Source organism: Schistocerca serialis, chromosome 11 (assembly GCF_023864345.2).
Source record: "Schistocerca serialis cubense isolate TAMUIC-IGC-003099 chromosome 11, iqSchSeri2.2, whole genome shotgun sequence".
Taxonomy (NCBI): domain Eukaryota; kingdom Metazoa; phylum Arthropoda; class Insecta; order Orthoptera; family Acrididae; genus Schistocerca; species Schistocerca serialis.
This window is the reverse complement of record NC_064648.1, coordinates 190,292,832-190,311,508: the sequence shown is the minus strand read 5'-3', so window position 1 is coordinate 190,311,508 and position 18,677 is coordinate 190,292,832. Positions and strand designations below refer to the sequence as shown.

Sequence of the window (18,677 nt, the reverse complement as noted above, 5' to 3'; positions counted from 1 at the left end):
CGTCATCTTTTGATATAATCAGGCAGAAAAACGGAAAAGTCGGAGAAACAGTAAAAGATTTCTGTCGAATGATGAAGGATGTATGGAAAAAGGTTCAAAAAGCTAATACAAAGGCTTTGGAACGACAGGAAAGATTAGGTAATGCCCAAGCTAAATATCCACATCAGTCAGTGGGTAATGCTGTCAACCCCATACATTGCGAAAGGAAAAGCGAAGAAATTTGTAACAAACTACAGAGGTCCTTATCAAAATATTGAGATCACATCACCAGCCAACGTTAAACTGAAACTGCCCACCCGAACTACTATTGTCCATGCAAGTCGTTTAAAGCCTTTTAAAGGCACTCCAGATGTAATTCCTTCAACAATAGTGTCTGCTTTTCCGAAGAGTGGAGGAAGTGCCCAAAAAGGAAAAAGAGTGGCCACGCCAGCACAACATACAGACATGGCACCATACCATATTCGACCAAGGGTGCAAATGTCCTAGTTGAATCATGGTAGACTGTGGATAGTATACAAATGTAAATAATTAATAAATGATAATGGTTTATTTTTTAAGAAAAAAAGGTTGAACGTAGAAACATGTATTTCTTGTAGTTAACAATATATTCCTTCTTTCCTTTGTTTTTGTTTTTACTAGCATTTCCTACACAAAACCTATCCTACCTCAATTACTCCCATGACAGTTCCCTTCTGAAATCATTAGATATGTTCATAAACTCACAGCAAGGCAAAATTGATGTGAATGTTATGATGCAACATGCCTTAAAGTTAAAAAGTGAACACAAAACTAAAATTATAATGCTAAGAACGGGTATATCTGGAACCTTTATGTTGGTGTTTCTGCTTTGTACCGTTTTGTTTTATTTAAGACGAAAAAGTAAGCCAAATAATAATATACCACTTCATCAAATCCCTGTTAACTGGATACACACCCCTAACTGGTTTACTTCAGTGGTTACTTTTGAGCATTAGTGTATTAATTTTGTTTATTGTACTTCAGTCTTTATTAAACAGTCTCATGTTAAAATAAACAATACTGTAGAATAGATATTCTTGCATTAATATAGGGTAGATTAAACAGGTGTTGCTATGTAATTTTCTAAGTGAAAAATCTATTTTTGTTTATTCATTGTCATCAAGATTTGTTACACTTATTATAACAATTTATGTGTCAACTATGTGATTCATGAGTGTACAGTGCTTTAGTAAAGTGATAAAGTATTTTCAACATACTTAATGTGAAGCGTGTGTAATCATCTAAGTCGTGAGTTTTCATAGCTTATGTTAGTGCTTTTACCGCGTGAAGAGTGGAGGAATGTGGAGTGGTAAATTCGAGGGTGAATTTTTCCGAGTGGAGGAATGTTGAGTGGTACAAAACTTTCAATAAAAGGTATGTAAAAATGCTGTTTCATTCTACCTCATACCCGAGCCAAGGAAGAAATCACCCTGCCCCCATGTTGTTAAGAGAGAAAAAGTAATTTATTTAGTGTTTTTTCACCCTGTCATAATGCTTTAGAATCAAATGCCCTTTGCAGTAATGCTCATCCTGACGATTGACTAGCATCAAAAGAGAAAACCCAGTTACACCTGAAAATCAATCCTTCCAAGACCCAGGCTATCATCGTAGGTCGTACCACTCGCTCCTTCCAGCTCCTGGATTTCTCCCTTACCGTCTGTGCCCGTCATGTCAGCTCTCCCCCACCCTCACCTACCTTGGCCTTACCATTGACCATCACCTCCCCTGGATCCCTCATCTCCGCTCCATCCAATCCAAAGCCCACAACCACCTCCTAATCCTCAAACTCCTCTCGGGCTGGACATGGGGGTTGCACCCTTCTACCCTCCTCCACACCTTTAAATCCTTAATCCATCCCATCCTCTGTTGTGCCAGTCCTGCCTGGATATCTGCCCCCCCCCCCCAAATTCTATTAGGCCCTCCAGATCCTTGAGCATCATGCACTCCGCCTCGTCTTCCGTATACGCCTCCCGTCCCCCATGTGGATCCTCTATGACCTCATTCCTTTCCCCCATCTGCTCCTATTCCTCGAACATATCCGCATACTCTACACCTCTCCTCTCCTGTCCCCTCCCCCTGCCACACCTTCACTGTTGTGACCCCCCTACCCTCCGTCTCTACACCCTTTATCTCCTTTCGCAAGGTGGCTTTCATCAACTCCCCCTCCTGGATGATGCCCTCTTTCTCCCCACCAAATCTCTCCATACCTCCCTTCTCCCCTGAGTCCTTTTGTATTCCCCTCCTCTGCCTTCCCCACTCCCTGTCGCATCTGCCCAGCACTCCCCTCCCCTCTTACAGTTCCTCATCCTCCATTGGCTCCTTTCCCTTCTCCCCCATTCGCTTTTCCTCTCCTTCCCCCCCTTTTTTATTTTCGCATCATCTGTCCAGTTTCCCCCACCTGCTCCCACCTGTGGTATGTCAGATTTGCCAACTTTTTAGTGCAGCATTCCAGTGAATGTTCAGCACTGTTCGTCTTTCTAGTGTTGTGAACAGAAACCATGCTGTTGCTGGGTGTGAATTTTATGTCTTTTGCGAGCAGAAACCAGTCTGTCACCGTGTGTTTTTAATTGTCTGTCTATTTTTTTAACTGTCTGCTTTGTATGTATTTTATTCGTGTCATCATGCCCCATACTTCGAAAGACTACCGCCGTGCGGTCACGGCATAGCCAGTTATCGAAGTGTTAGGTGTTCCAGGACCTGCCAGCCTGCCAGCCTGCCAGCCCGGCAGCCTCTGCAGTCACCTCCTGCCAGCGGCAGTGGAGTGGGACTTCGGCCTCAGTCTTCTTTTTGTCCGTCTTTGTGAGCTCCTTGTTTTCTTCTTTAGTTTTGCCCAGTCCTGTCCTGTTCTTTTCCTTCTTTTCTCGTTGTAATCATGACAAGCACCACCACCACTACCACCACCACCACCACTATTGTATATAGCTCTCCCTCTGCCACCACTACCACAATTACGGGGTGTAATCACCTCCCCCCCCCCCTCATTCCATCCCCCAAGCTTCTCACCCTCCCTTCTCCTTCTCCTTCTCCTTCACTCTTCGTAACCCTGTCCCCTGGTCCTTCCTCCCTCGCCTCCTCCTCTGATCCCTTCCTTCCATTCCCTCACCCTGTTCCTTCTGTCTCTGGAACCCCTGCGATGGTGGAGGCCCATCACCATCCCCGTATTCGGAGCCAGCACCAGCATCCATGCTGGGACCTGCCACCCCCCACCATCTCCCAGTGGCTCCTTTCCCACACACCTCCTCTCACCCTTCAGTCGCTGTTAAGTGCCCCAGTGGCACCCCTGCCTCCTCCACTCCCAAAACGTCCCAATCTCCTCCTCCTACCCCCCCCCCCTGTCCCTTCTGCCACCACTGCTACCTCCTCCTCCACTTCTTCCTCCTCCTCCTCCTCATCCTCCTCCTCCTCCTCCTCCCTTCCTCTTACAAATACCTCCTATCCTGTCCTGACCCCTCACTCCTCGAGGCCCAGAACCTCATGAAGCTCCTCTGCCAACACTACCCCGGAGTTCCCATCTGCCTCCTCACTCCCCATCGGGACTCTGTTCTCATCACCTCCCCTTGCTCCACCCTTCACTCAGACATCCTCTCCCGAATCCCCATCACCCTCTTTCCCCCCAGTGCCTCTCTCTCCCCTGCTCCTTCCCCTTCCGCCTCCCGCCAACCTCAAGCCCCACGTTGCCCGCCAACCCTTACCGGCATGATCACTTAGCTTAGTCTGACGATCACGGAAGAGGAGGTACTGTTGGAGCTTCAGGCGCATCCCTACCTAGACGTCCGTGCGGAGCACCAGAATTCCAATTCTGCCGGCCCCACCCACCTTATGTGGGTGTCCAGTCCTGTCCTGTTCTTTACGTTCTTTTCTTGTTGTAATCATGACAACCACCACCACCGCCGCCATTGTACATAGCTCTCCCTCTGCCGTCACCACCAGAATTATGTGGTGTGCCCAATCGCCGCCCCCCACTCATTCATCCCCCAAGCTTCTCACCCTCTCTTCTCCTACTCCTGAAGGAGGGTGCCCTTCTGTTCCATCGCTGGTACAAGGTCAACCCCTCCCATTCCCCTCCTCAATCCATCCGCTGCCAGAGGTGCCGGTGCTACAACGCACACCCAACATCAGAGTGCTGCGAGGCCCCCATCTGCCTGCACTGCAAACAGGTGCACTTCCTCAGGCTGTGTCCTGCAATACCTGCAACCTCCCGCATCCCACCTACTCCCAGAAATGCAAGGCCCCCCCCCCCTCCCCACAACTCCTGAACTAACCGTCCCCACCCGCCCTCTGGATGCCCCACTCCTCCTGGCAACTCCGTCCGTACCCCCCCCCCCTCCCCACTTCTGAGGACATCATCTGGTTTGTCACCATCGTCCTCCAGAATGTCCACCCGTTACAGTGCCCCCTCACCCACCAGCAGATATCCCTTGCCACCCAATCCGCCTTCCGCCTTAACGCTTATGCCACCTATTCCCACAACCAAGCCCACTTCACCTTCACCCGTCTCGGCACCCTTGTCTAAACTCCTGTCATGATGCGACAGCACTGTATTTTGTTTAACAACATCCGCTCCCTACCCACCAACAAGAACCTCTTCATGCACACCCTTACGACCCATGGTGTGGATGCCTTCCTCTTAAACAAAACCTTTCTACAGCCCCAGCGTAATGTCCACACTTCTCCCTACCTCCTCTACCACTCCGATAATCCCCTCCCGATCGTGCATGGTGGAGTCGCCCCCATACCAATCCTCACATCACCCCTCCTCTGAAAGACATCCATGAATAATCCCGTGTCGACTGGGATTCCTACTGGGGTACCCTCTCTACCCAGGTCGATAGCCACTCCCTCACCTTTTTTTTTGGTCATCAGTCTATTGACTGGTTTGATGCGGCCCACCACAAATTCCTTTCCTGTGCTAACCTCTTCATCTCAGAGTAGCACTTGCAACCTACGTCCTCAATTATTTGCTTGACGTATTCCATTCTCTGTCTTCCTCTACAGTTTTTGGCCTCTACAGCTCCCTCTAGTACCATGGAAGTCGTTCCCTCATGTCTTAGCAGATGTCCTATCATACTGTCCCTTCTCGTTATCAGTGTTTTCCACATATTCCTTTCATCTCCGATTCTGCGTAGAACCTCCTCATTCCTTACCTTATCAGTCCACCTAATTTTCAACATTCATCTGTAGCACCACATCTCAAAGGCTTCGATTCCTTCTGTTCCGGTTTTCCCACAGTCCATGTTTCACTACCATACAATGCTGTACTCCAGACGTACATCCTCAGAAATTTCTTCCTCAAATTAAGGCCGGTGTTTGATATTAGTAGACTTCTCTTGGCCAGAAATGCCTTTTTTGCCATAGCGAGTTTGCTTTTGATGTCCTCCTTGCTCTGTCCGTCATTGGTTATTTTACTGCCTAGGTAGCAGAATTCCTCAACTTCATTGACTTCGTGACCATCAATCCTGATGTTAAGTTTCTCACTGTTCTCATTTCTACTACTTCTCATTACCTTCGTCTTTCTCCGATTTACTCTCAAACCATACTGTGTACTCATTAGACTGTTCATTCCGTTCAGCACATCATTTAATTCTTCTTCACTTTCACTCAGGATAGCAATGTCATCAGCGAATCATATCATTTATATCCTTTCACCTTGTATTTTAATTCCACTCCTGAACCTTTCTTTTATTTCCATCATTGCTTCCTCGATGTACAGATTGAAGAATAGGGGCGAAAGGCTACAGCCTTGTCTTACACCCTTCTTAATACAAGCACTTCGTTCTTGATCGTCCACTCTTACTATTCCCTCTCGGTTGTTGTACATATTGTATATGACCCGTCTCTCCCTATAGCTTACCCCTACTTTTTTCAGAATCTCGAACAGCTTGCACCATCTTATATTGTCGAACGCTTTTTCCAGGTTGACAAATCCTACGAAAGTGTCTTGATTTTTCTTTAGCCTTGCTTCCATTGTTAGCCATAACATCAGAATTGCCTCTCACGTCCCTTTACTTTTCCTAAAGCCAAACTGATCGTCACCTAGCGCATTCTCAATTTTCTTTTCCATTCTTCTGTATATTATTCTTGTAATCAACTTCGATGCATGAGCTGTTAAGCTGATTGTGCGATAATTCTCGCACTTGTCAGCTCTTGCCGTCTTCGGAATGTGTGGATGATGCTTTTCCGAAAGTCAGATTGTATATCGCCAGACTCATATATTCTACACACCAATGTGAATAGTCGTTTTGTTGCCACTTCCCCCAATGATTTTAGAAATTCTGATGGAATGTTATCTATCCCTTCTGCCTTATTTGACCATAAGTCCTCCAAAGCTCTTTTAAATTCCGATTCTAATACTGGATCCTCTATCTCTTCTAAATCAACTCCTGTTTCTTCTTCTATCACATCAGACAAATCTTCACCCTCATAGAGGCTTTGAATGTATTCTTTCCACCTATCTGCTCTCTCCTCTGCATTTGACAGTGGAATTCCTGTTGCATGCTTAATGTTCCCACCATTGCTTTTAATGTCACCAAAGGTTGTTTTGACTTTCCTGTATGCTGAGTCTGTCCTTCCGACAATCATATCTTTTTCGATGTCTTCACATTTTTCCTGCAGCCATTTCGTCTTAGCTTCCCTGCACTTCCTATTTATTTCATTCCTCAGCGACTTGTATTTCTGTATTCCTGATTTTCCCGGAACATGTTTGTACTTCCTCCTTTCATCAATCAACTGAAGTATTTCTTCTGTTACCCATGGTTTCTTCGCAGCTACCTTCTTTGTACCTATGCTTTCCTTCCCAACTTCTGTGATGGCCCTTTTTAGAGATGTCCATTCCTCTTCAACTGTACTGCCTACTGCGCTATTCCTTATTGCTGTATCTGTAGCGTTAGAGAACTTCAAACGTATCTCGTCATTCCTTAGTACTTCCGTATCCCACTTCTTTGCGTATTGATTCTTCCTCTTTCATTCCTTATCCCAAGCCCATATTCTCCTGTAACCTTTTCTTCTACTCCTTCCCCTACAACTGCATTCCAGTCGCCCATGACTATTAGATTTTCGTCCCCCTTTACATATTGCATTACCCTTTCAATATCCTCATACACTTTCTCTATCTGTTCATCTTCAGCATGCGATGTCAGCATGTATACCTGAACTATCGTTGTTGGTTTTGGTCTGCTGTCGATTCTGATTAGAACAACCCGGTCACTGAACTGTTCATAGTAACACACCCTCTGCCCTACCTTCCTATTCATAACGAATCCTACACCTGTTATACCATTTTCTGCTGCTGTTGATATTACCCAATACTCATCTGACCAGAAGTCCTTGTCTTCCTTCCACTTTACTTCACTGACCCCCACTATATCTAGATTGAGCCTTTGCATTTCCCTTTTCAGATTTTCTAGTTTCCCTACCACGTTCAAGCTTCTGACATTCCACGCCCCGCCTCATAGAACATTATCCTTTCGTTGATTATTCAATCTTTTTCCCATGGTAACCTCCCCCTTGGCAGTCCCCTCCCGGAGATCCGAATGGGGGACTATTCCGGAATCTTTTGCCAATGGAGAGATCATCATGACACTTCTTCAATTACAGGCCACATGTCCTGTGGATACACATTACGTGTCTTTAATGCAGTGGTTTCAATTGCCTTCTGCATCCTCATGTCGTTGATCATTGCTGATTCTTCCGCCCTTAGGGGCAATTTCCCACCCCTAGGACAAGAGAGTGCCCTGAACCTCTATCCGCTCCTCCACCCTCTTTGACAAGGCCGTTGGCAGAATGAGGCTGACTTCATATGCCGGAAGTCCCACTTTACCCCCACAGACCGTCATTCTCCTCCATGAATCCCAGCGTCTCTAACATGCCTGGACACACTATGACACTATTGGCAACTACAAAGACACGTTCAAACCTTGCACACCAAAAGAACCGCCATGACTGGTGATAGACATGCACCCGTCTTAATGTTACACTTCCTATCAAATTGTCCAAGTACAGGTCTGCCTTCCGCCACCTTACCAGATCTAAACACCCCCCTACTACCCTATATTCATAAATCTTTTTAATAAGGTATCGAGTAACAATTCAGCGATAACTTCAGTCTGGGATAATGTTAGCTACAGATAATGCAGTGTCAACACCACAACCTGCCTTCCTATGTTCTCACCTGGAAGTAAAAGAGAAAATTAGTGAAGATCAGCTTTGCACTACCTCTCTTAGTTAAGGCTGTAGATCACGAGTGTGTAAAAACAGCACCAATGCTATTACACTGAATGATATAAGGATTGGTTCCAGTGTTTATCACCACATGTCCCCATTGCACACCTGGACATGCACAAAATGTGAACATATATTTCGTTAATTATTATTTGTTATTGCTGTTGTTGTGGCCATCAGTCCAGAGACTGGTTTGATGCAGCTCTCCATGCTACTCTAGCCTGTGCAAGACTCTCCATCTCTGAGTAACTACTGCAACGTACATCCTACTGAATCTGCTTACTCTGTTCTTGTCTTGGTCTCCTTCTATGATTTTTACAGCCCCCTTCCCTCCCACCCCCACTTCCCTCCAGTACTGAATTGGTGATCACCTGGTATCTCAGAATGTCTCCTATCAACCAATTCCTTCTTCTAGTCAACTTCCTCCAACTGTATTTTGTACCTCCTCATTAGTTATACAATCTAGGCATTAAATTTTCAACATTCTTCCATAGCACCCCATTTCAGAGGCTTCTAGTCTCTTCATGTGTGAACTCTATCTTCAGAACATGGCTATATACACTGATAAAAATAGCTTCAGAAATGACTTCCTAAAGCTTAAATTGATACTCAATTTTAACATAATTTCTCTTCTTCAGAAACACTTCACTTGCCATTGCCAGTCTAAATTTTATGTCCTCTCTACTTCAGTCATCCTAAGTTATTTTGCTGCCCAAATAACAAAACTCGTCTACTGTTTCAAGTGTGTCATTTCCTAATTTAATTCCCATAGCATAACTTGGTTTAATTAAACTATATCCAATTACCCTTGTTTTGCTTTAGTTGATGTTTCTCTTATATCCTCCTCTCAAGACACTATCCATAATTTTCAACTGTGCTTTCAAGGCCTTTGCTGCCTCTGAGGGAATTACACTGTCATTGACAAACCTCAGAAGTTTTATTTCTTCTCCTTGAACTTTAATGCCTACTCCTAATATGTCTTAGGTTTCCTTTCTTCTTGCTCGATGTACAGATTGAATAACATTAGTAATAGGCCTACAACCCTGCCTCACTAACTCAACGACTGCTTTCCTCTGTTCCCTCAACTGTTATAACTTCCATATGGTGTAAATAGGCTCTAGCTCCCTGTATTTTACCCCTACTACCTTCAGGATTTAAAAGAGAGCATTCCAGGCAAGGCTGTCAAAAGCTTTCTTAAGTCTACAAATACTGTAAATGTAGGGTTGCCTTTCCTTAATTTAACTTCTAAGATAAGTTGTAGGATCACTATTGCCTCATATTTTGCTGCGTTTCTCCAGAATCTATACAAACTTTCCACCAGGTCAGCTTATACCAGTTCTTCCATTCTTCTGTAAAGAATTTGTTTTAGTGTTTTACAACCATGACTTACTAAACCGATAGTCTGGTAATATTCACACACGTCAGCAACTGCTTTCATTCTAATCAATACTAACTTCTTGATTAGTCTTAACATTTCTGCATATATGAGTACTTCAATACATTTTTACTGTTCCTAATAATTTATTGAAAAGCTATTGAAACACTATGCATCTTCCACTTACAAGCAACTATTAATGAAATGCAATGTCTCATAAAATGAGATTAACATAAAATCAGCAATGAATATACAGAAAACAATCAAATATGGCTCATAATAGTGGAATGAAGCATCACCTGAGAATAAAAGGATGGAAGTATGAAAAAATGCACAGTGTATGGGGTAGTTTAGTAAACGGAAAGAGTAGCGTTCAATTAAAATTCCGTGTTGACAGTAGAAATGTTGTAACACGTGAGGCTATACTGACCCTATGACTTATCTTAGAGAATAGATTAAGGAAAGGCAAGCCTGTGTTTGACAAAGTTGATTGGAATATTCTCTTTCAAATTCTGAAGGTGGCAGGAGTAAAATACAGGGAGAGAAAGACTATTTACAATTTGTACAGAAACCAGATTGAAATTATAAGACTCAAGGGGCATGAAAGGGAAGCAGTGGTTGGGAAGGGACTGTGACAGGGTTGTAGCCTATCCCCAATGTTATTCAATCTGTATATTGAGCAAGCAGTAAAGGAAGCAAGAGCAAAATTTGGAGTATGAATTAAAATCCATGGAGGATAAATAAAAACTTTGATGTTTGCTGATGACATTGTAATTCTGTCAGAGACAGCAAAGGACCTTGAAGAGCAGCTGAATGGAATGGACAGTGTCTTGAAAGGATGATATAAGATGAACATCAAAAAAAGCAAAACGAGGATAATGGAATGTAGTCGAATTAAATTGGGTGATGCTAAGGGAATTATATTAAGAAATGAGACGCTTAAAGTAGTAAATGAGTTTTGCTATTTGGGGAGCAAAATAACTCACAATGGTCAAAGTAGAGAGGATATAAAATGTAGACTGGCAATGGCAAAAAAAGCATTTCTGAAGGAGATAAATTTGTTAACATTGAGTATAGATTTAAATGTCACGAAGTCGTTTCTGGAAGTATTTGTATGGAGTGTAGAAATGTATGGAAGTGAAATGTGGATGATAAGTAGTTTAGACAAGAAGAGAATAGAAGTTTTCAAAATGTGGTGCTACAGAAGAATGTTCAAGATTAAATAGGTGGATCACATAACTAATGAGGAGGTATTGAACAGAATTGGGGAGAAGAGGAGTTTGTGGCACAACTTGACTACAAGAAGGGATCGGTTGGTAGGACATGTTCTGAGGCATCAAGGGATCACCAATTTAGTATTGGAGGGCAGCGTGCAGGGCAAAAATCGTAGAGGGAGACCAAGAGATGAATACACTAACGGATTCAGAAGGATGTAGTCTGCAGTAGGTACCGGAAGATGAAGAAGCTTGCACGGGATAGATAGCACGCAGAGCTGCATCAAACCAGTCTCTGGACTGAAGACCACAACAACAACATCGGCAGTTATATCATGATGTCACATGCACCCCACTCCTGGGAACCACATGTTACATGTATGTATTATGTGTATTATTCCCCACATTGCAGCGAGTACTTCTATCTGTACCGCGTGTCGTACCTGTGGGTCATCGTGCTGGGATTCCTGCTGACACTCGTCGTGGGCACCATCGCGTCGTGGGTGGCGGGCGTCACCTGCGAGGGGGACCGCAGCGTGCCGCCGCCAGACCCCGACCTCTTCGTGCCGCCAGTCCGGAGGGCGCTGCTCGTGAGGAGAGGGGCAGGGTGAGTGGCAGTGGTAACAGTGGCAGCACTGTCTCCAGCTGAGCGATGCCCTGACAAGTGATTAGGCAGTCAATTTGAGATATAATCTGTTTGGAGACACATTTACTGTTGAATTAAAAGCTGTTTTAGTGGTGGAGTTAATTATGAAGTGTTTCTGAAATAAACCTCTTTCACTTGTATATGAACTATTATGGGAACACAAAAACTTTCGTGATTTAAAATCACATCTTCAGGTGTACAAGATAGGAAATGTACAATGAACATTATGATAAACAGATAGCTATCCTAATAACCTATGGTGATGACAACCAATATGAAATACACATCAGTGAAATGTTTAACCCCTGATACAAAAAGGAGTGGGGGACGACATCTCAAAGTAAAGTACTGTTACCCACAACAAGCGGGATGTCGTAATTCAAATTGACAGGTTGAAAACTGAAATATTAAATGTGCACCTACCTACAGTGAAAAGAGCAAAATAACAAAACAAGAAAAGTAAAAGCCCCAGCTAGATACATTGAACGCCCCTGGTTATGAATCCTCACTTCATACTGGGAAGCTGCAGACAGCAATGCTTCAGCCTGCTCAGTGTGCCAGTGTGTTCATGTGTATCATGGAGGGCACTACCATCACCATGCACATAGCAGGGAAAGCTACAAATATTTTTATTCAATCCAAATATCCTGGGAATGTTTGAGGCCTCTGTTACACAGCATAATCATATAAATTATAAAATATGTCAGCAAAAAAATTGTAAAACCAAATAGACCAGATGTAGGAACATGTAACAACAAGCCCAGGATCAATAACCAAGCAAATACGACACTACGTCTTTGAAAGGTAATCAAAGTTAGACAGTATATTGTAACGTCTTAACTCCAGCTGATTGTTAAGGGTGTGTTTGGGGTATAGCTTTAGACTCCACATAATTTCAATCTCTTCCTTTAAAGATCTAGTCCTTGACTTCTCTGTGTAAGACCTTTAAATTATTGACTACACCTGTTATGGAGTGGCCAGAATCACATAAGTGGCTACTTAGAGTAGACCTCGAATTTCTCAGACTATCGTGTTCTCGAAACATAATAGCAGACCCTCTGCCAGTCTGCCTCACCTCACATACCTGGGAGGATAATTGTCACAACTGATGTGATATATACCAGCAGTGTCGTACTTTTCACAGGCCACATACTCTTTATTTACATGTGTTTGACCAAGATTCTGTGGGATAAAGAACACTAGCTTTATCTCTATTGGCCTTAACTTTATTTATTTAATTTTATTATTAAATTATAAAGTGTCTTTCTTGACTGCAGAATCTATTTAGTCTAGCGGCTTCAATGGCTCTCAAGAGAATAATCTTGGCACTTAGTTTTAAAAAACGTTACATGAGCCATTCTGCTGTGACCCCACTGGGGCCGATCTGACAACTCAGCTTCTATGATGTAGCTACACAACATGCTCTGTGACTAAATGGACACTGAGAGTCAGAAGAATGGCTCCACTATATATGCCGATCATTTGTCAATGGTCGTCTTGCTCACCAGAGAGATTGAGCTTACAGGAAATTCCGTGTGTCATGTTGGATTGCATATAGCGGTGTCAGGGTGACCAAAAAGCTCAATATTCCTGCAAACGAGGCAACTTAAGGTAAAGGGAGAACGGCCAAGAAACTGATAATAAAATGGGGAGAAAGTAAGAACCTGACATATTATATTTAGACATGGCAGAATGTAGTGAGGTACAGTTCCTCCACTTACTGTGATGTCACCCGTTACATATACAGGGTATTATAGTAAATTGTTACATATACCTATAGGAGCTAATATTGGTCAAAAATGGAATAAAAGATGTGTTCGGAAACCAGTATCTGTTGAGATATGCCTCAATGTGTCCTCTCATTCCTATCTGTGTGTTACATAGAAGTATATGCTACAGCACTTACCATGCATTCTGATGCATCCTTCAGTGCTACTTCACAGTGAATAGGCATTTTTTCAGATATACGGAGCACCATTTGGATTGTGTTTTGTGCATTGGTCACGTGCTACTGCAACATCTGGAGATTGTTGATGGGTCGGGCATACATCAATGTTGTTAAATATCCCCAGAGCCAGAAATCCAATGGATTCAGATTTGTTCAATGCGGGGACCATGGTACTGAACCTCCCCAGTCAATCCATTACCCATGAACATTGCAGTGAGATACTGTTACACAATCTGTAGAAAATTGGGTGGTGACCTGTCATGCATAAAACAGTCATCATTCTGTAATGGTAATGTTCTCCATTAGCGCTAATAATTTATTGTACAGAAAATTCTGATACGTGGCACCTGTTTAACTGTTTGGTAAAGTCTAACGTCCTAAGAGCCTTTCACTGACAATTCCCATCCGTACATTCATTCTGAAGTGATCCTGATGCCTTATCACTGTGATTGCTCAAGTATTGCATTGGTCCATACATGCATAGTGTAATAATTTACTATGGCATCTCTTGTGAATTCTGCTTCATCTGTAAATAAAATACAGTCTGTGAACTGTGGATTTTCAACAGCTCATGTCATAACAGGTATTGATTTTTGGACATATTAAAATAAGTACTTTCCTTATATTATTCACCAATACTAACTCATGTAGGAATATATGACAGTATGTTTAAACACCCTGTATATAATGGGTAGGGTGTTTGTTTTGGCATAGAACAACTAAATAGCTCCAAAAAATGTGAATTGTATGAAAAAAATGTTCCAGATAAAAAGTTAATGTTTTCAAAGGGGACATATATATGTGCTACCCACTAACTTCCATTCCCACAACGCAGTGGTCAATTTTTTATTTTCAAATGGAAATCTTCATTTCATCGCAGATTTGGAGTCTATGCCAAAAAATACCTAGGGTTTACCTGAAACTTTCTTTGCATTTGTGGTAGGTGGGGCAGTATTGAACAGATTTCAGATTCTCTGGCTTTTGCAATTAAGAACTGACTCATTTCATTCTACATTGCATTTGTGATAAAAGTGTAAACTTTCCTCTTCTGAACAGTTGTGCTTGTTTTCAAAACTTGATTGCACAGTAAAATTTTTTTGTTTAGACCTTTGAAAATGTGGAAAAAAAGCTACTTTTACTATAACATGGTGTTCTGTTCCCTACAGCACCAGGATGATGGATTTTAGTGAATCCCCTCAAATTTCAATGTGTTCTTCTACACAATTCTAGTACACGCTTAAAATTTTGCTCATAAAACTAGAACCAGCTACATGTGCTGTTTTTTGTGCATTCATATAGTTGTTAATCAAAATAACTTAATTGCTTAATGTATGTATGTTTTCTCTACTTTCCTGTCTTTTATGTTACTGTTGAAATTCAACAACTGCATAATTTATTAAAATTAAAATTTAAAACAGTCTTGATTTTAACTACTTTTAAGATCACTGACTATGTTTTCAAAAATCTTATACATAATTTATTGTTCTGTAAAGACAGATTTATATGCATCTATAAACAGCTGCTGCTACAGAGCAGAGGGCAGTTTGTGCACAACCATGTACCGTCATCCGGCTGGTCAGTCAGTATAAAGTCACTTCTGCAAATTCCCAGTTGCACAATTACTTACAATAGACAAAATATTATTGCTACTTATTAATTTTTTAAACTCCTTCTGAAAAGCCATTGGCACTGAAATGTGAATTTGTCTCCATTATCCATTTCTTTTTTATTTATTTTTTTATAAAGTGATTTCACTGTTGAGTTCTTTAATCATTCAGGAAACTAAATATTCCTAAAAGAAGAATTACAAATTTGGCCAAGTACTGGACCAACATAGGCACCACAGTGCTTTAGTATTCAGCTAGATAATCCATCGTGCACCTGAGAGTTCTTAGTCTTCACTTATTTACTCAGTGACTGAATCTCCGCCTTTCCAGTACCATAGAGGTGTATTTCAGATAGCAGTCTTTGAAAGCCGTTTCCTAAGAGAATTAGATAATTCCCTGGAGAAACTAAGATTTTATTTAACTTACCCACTATATTCAGAAAGTTACTGTTAACTACTCTACATTGTACTTATTGTCGAAAGTTACTTAAAGTTCACTTATAACTTCCAGCAACTGACTTATGTAGTAGTAGTAGAAGAAGAAGCAGTTATCTGAGTAACCAAAGTAACAGGACTGTAAACTTAAAGACAGGCAAAACTACACTGTACACAAACAGGCTTCAGTGATAGGCCTGGGTGTAGCTTTTCTGGCCTGCTGGGAAGGTATTGTGATGTGGTTGTGCTGCAAATGTCTGCATATCATAGACATTTGCAACCCAACATTTACAGTATGCACTGTGCGTCTTGTTTGGAAACAAATTTGTTCAATTTGCTCACAATTCTTGCTGCCAACGTCAATAATGTCCATTTTAGTCTTTGCCCTCAAGCTGGATTTTCAAACAGCTCAGTACTTTCTCAGGTTTCTTTTCTGGCAGTGTTAGCTGTATGTTAACAGTGGTGCAGAGTAGTATGGATCGAGTTGGCCAATACATCTAGTGTGAAGGTTCACTGAATGCAGTGGAAGGATCAATACAGTCATGCTATAATGAAATATTCTCACATGGATGGCAAACCATATCATAGTATCTTCATACCAGATCAGAAAAGCTACAACCAGTGGACAGTGTAGTTCTGTGTCTCTGTAAGTTCAATGTCCTGTTAATTAGATTGCTTTGAAATCTTTATATTCTTGTAAAGTCAGTTGCAGGGAGTTATAAGTGACGTCCAAATAGCTTACCATGACAATACAATATACAGTATTTAACAATTAGGTCCGGAATATAGCAGCTGAATCAAATAAAAGCTTAGTTCACAGCCCAATCCAGATATAAAAAAAGTTTGTGTAAAGTGTCAAACTAGATGCAGTTATTCTGTAACAAGCCACTGGATAGCATGGATTTCTCATACCAAAACGCTCAGAAATATTGCTGAACAATCTCTATATCACATTTTATTTAGGTCAAAACAGTAGTGGGCCAAATACTGAACCTTGTGGATCCCCATACTTAGTGTTTTTCTCACTGTGAATTAGGTTTTATTCCTGTATTACAATTTGTTAATGTGATCTGTTTTCTGTCACTGAAACAAGACTCTATTCACAATGCAACATTTTATAGTTTCTCTTGTAGAATTAAATGATCTGTGCATCTGAAGGCCTTGGAAAAGTTCCATAAAATATTGACAGTTTAAAGTTTTTCATATTTGGCTCTAGTACAGTCAGTGGGTACAGCCAGTATACATCTGTGTGCAGGGCTCCAACTCGCTGCAGCTGACACGTGTGGCCGGTGACCTGTCCAATGGTGTGGGACCAGCTGCAGACACCAAGAGCCAGGAGGAGCCGCTCAATGGCATAGGTGGCCACCACGTCACCCCAATGTGATGTCGACAGAGTACAGTGGGGACTGCTGTGAGCTGAAAGGTGAATCCACATGGCATGTGACCATGAATTTTTGTTCCCTGTACTTGAGTGATCATCATAATTTGACCTAAGATAAACAACAGACCTGGTACTGACACTTATGGGACCCACATTTGATGTTATACAATTGTCAAGTTTGTTTCGTTCTTGTGTCTAAGTGGACCAGTGTGACCCTCTACTTTCTATTCTGGAGGTTAGATGCCATTTGTAGAAGGCATGATGTCACAGACTGTAGCAAGGTCACAGAGTATACTGACTTGATAATTTTTCTTGTTTACCTGTGCCAGAACGTAATTTGTGAGCTCGTGCTCAGCTATATGTGCATTAGTCCTTTCATCACCACCACCTGGTGCCAAATTATATAATTATTTTTGTGGATTTGTGGATGTCAGAGCAACATATTTTCTAAAGCAAGCAGCAGATTTCCAACTTTAATAGACAGCTATTCTGAGAAGAATCACAATACTACAACCATGTAAAAGTCCATGAAAGCAAAATATCAGAGCTATAGGATCTCATGGAAGACCTCATGGAAGAATTCAAAATGTGTGAAAAGAAATATATATATAAATGGTATGCAGATAAATGAATACTTGCTTTCCAAATAGTAATCGGTCAGTCACACCACTTAATACCTCAATATTATGAACATTTGTTGCCTGCTTTCATAGAAGGAGTAATAACTCCATACACCAAAATTCCAGAGTTTATTTCTCGAGTCATTACTCTTTCCATTCACTGCATTTTCAAAAATGGCGTTCCTGTGATGCAACTTCCTTGGGGATGACAATCTCCCATCCCCTTGCGTCAGTAATTACATAAAGATATCATGCATTGGACAAACCAATAATATCACTTTTTATCCACTGAAATAACGCCTTTCCAGCATTTCCATAGGTTTGATATAATCACGCTGTAGGAATGTCATTTTTAAAATGTATTATTTCTCTGTTTGTAACAATCTCCCTTACCTGACAAAAATGACTTTGCGTTTCAGACATAATACAGACAGAATTGTATGAGGTAATGGAGCAGGATGAAATGTAAATATGTGGTACAGTGGGCTGTGTCTTCTGCTGTGCACTTCATAATGAACATCAGAATTAACTGAAATGTGTAATAAGTGTAATCAGTAGAGATGAAATCAGTGAAGATAGGAGGGAGGTTTCGAAAGTTTTCTGCCTCATACTGAAAAACGTGCATTTATGTTTCCAGAATATTTTTCAAAATAATCTTCTTTAACAATAACATATTTCATCCAGTGAAATTTTATCTTTGTAGTGTACAATTGGAAGGATTCTCTTCCACAGCTGGAGTTGCTTCTGTGTTAGGTGAAAAATGCTGATGAACAAGTGCAACTTTGAATTTTAAGAAGAAATGCAAGTCTGAGTGAAACATGCCAGGGGAATAGGCTGAACTTTCATCCAACACTTCACAGTGTATATCTAAAAGTAAATTATGTCAAGGTTGTCTGTTTACTGCCATTAGGGAAACTCCATGATATATAGTCACTGCAAAGAAACTTCTAAACAAACAAAGATTACTGCATAATAGGTGTAAAACAAATAGTAGGCTATAGATAGATGCTGAATGAAATGCATTTGGCTGTCAAGATATCAATTAGTGATGCCTTCAATGACTACCATAGCAGAATATTGTGAAAATGACATTTCACAAAAACCAAAGGAATTCTGTTCCTGTGTAAAGGCTGTTAATGCACAAAGTATTTTTATTGTATTGTATTGTATTTTTTTTCTTTTTTTTTGCGTGTAGACACCAACTGGTGTCTATTGCA

At 41.5% G+C, this 18,677-nt stretch overlaps 1 protein-coding gene across 1 annotated transcript in view; it reads left to right on the top strand.

Annotated features, from left to right (window-relative positions):
* LOC126426931 (uncharacterized) overlaps nt 1-16,968 on the top strand; it is a 68,851-nt gene extending 51,883 nt beyond the window's left edge. Inside the window, exon 2 of the mRNA XM_050089039.1 lies at nt 16,715-16,968. Coding sequence (XP_049944996.1) covers nt 16,715-16,843 — 129 coding nt within the window. The 3' untranslated portion in view covers nt 16,844-16,968. The remainder of the gene's footprint in view (nt 1-16,714) is intronic.
* Nucleotides 16,969-18,677: the final 1,709 nt, after the last annotated feature.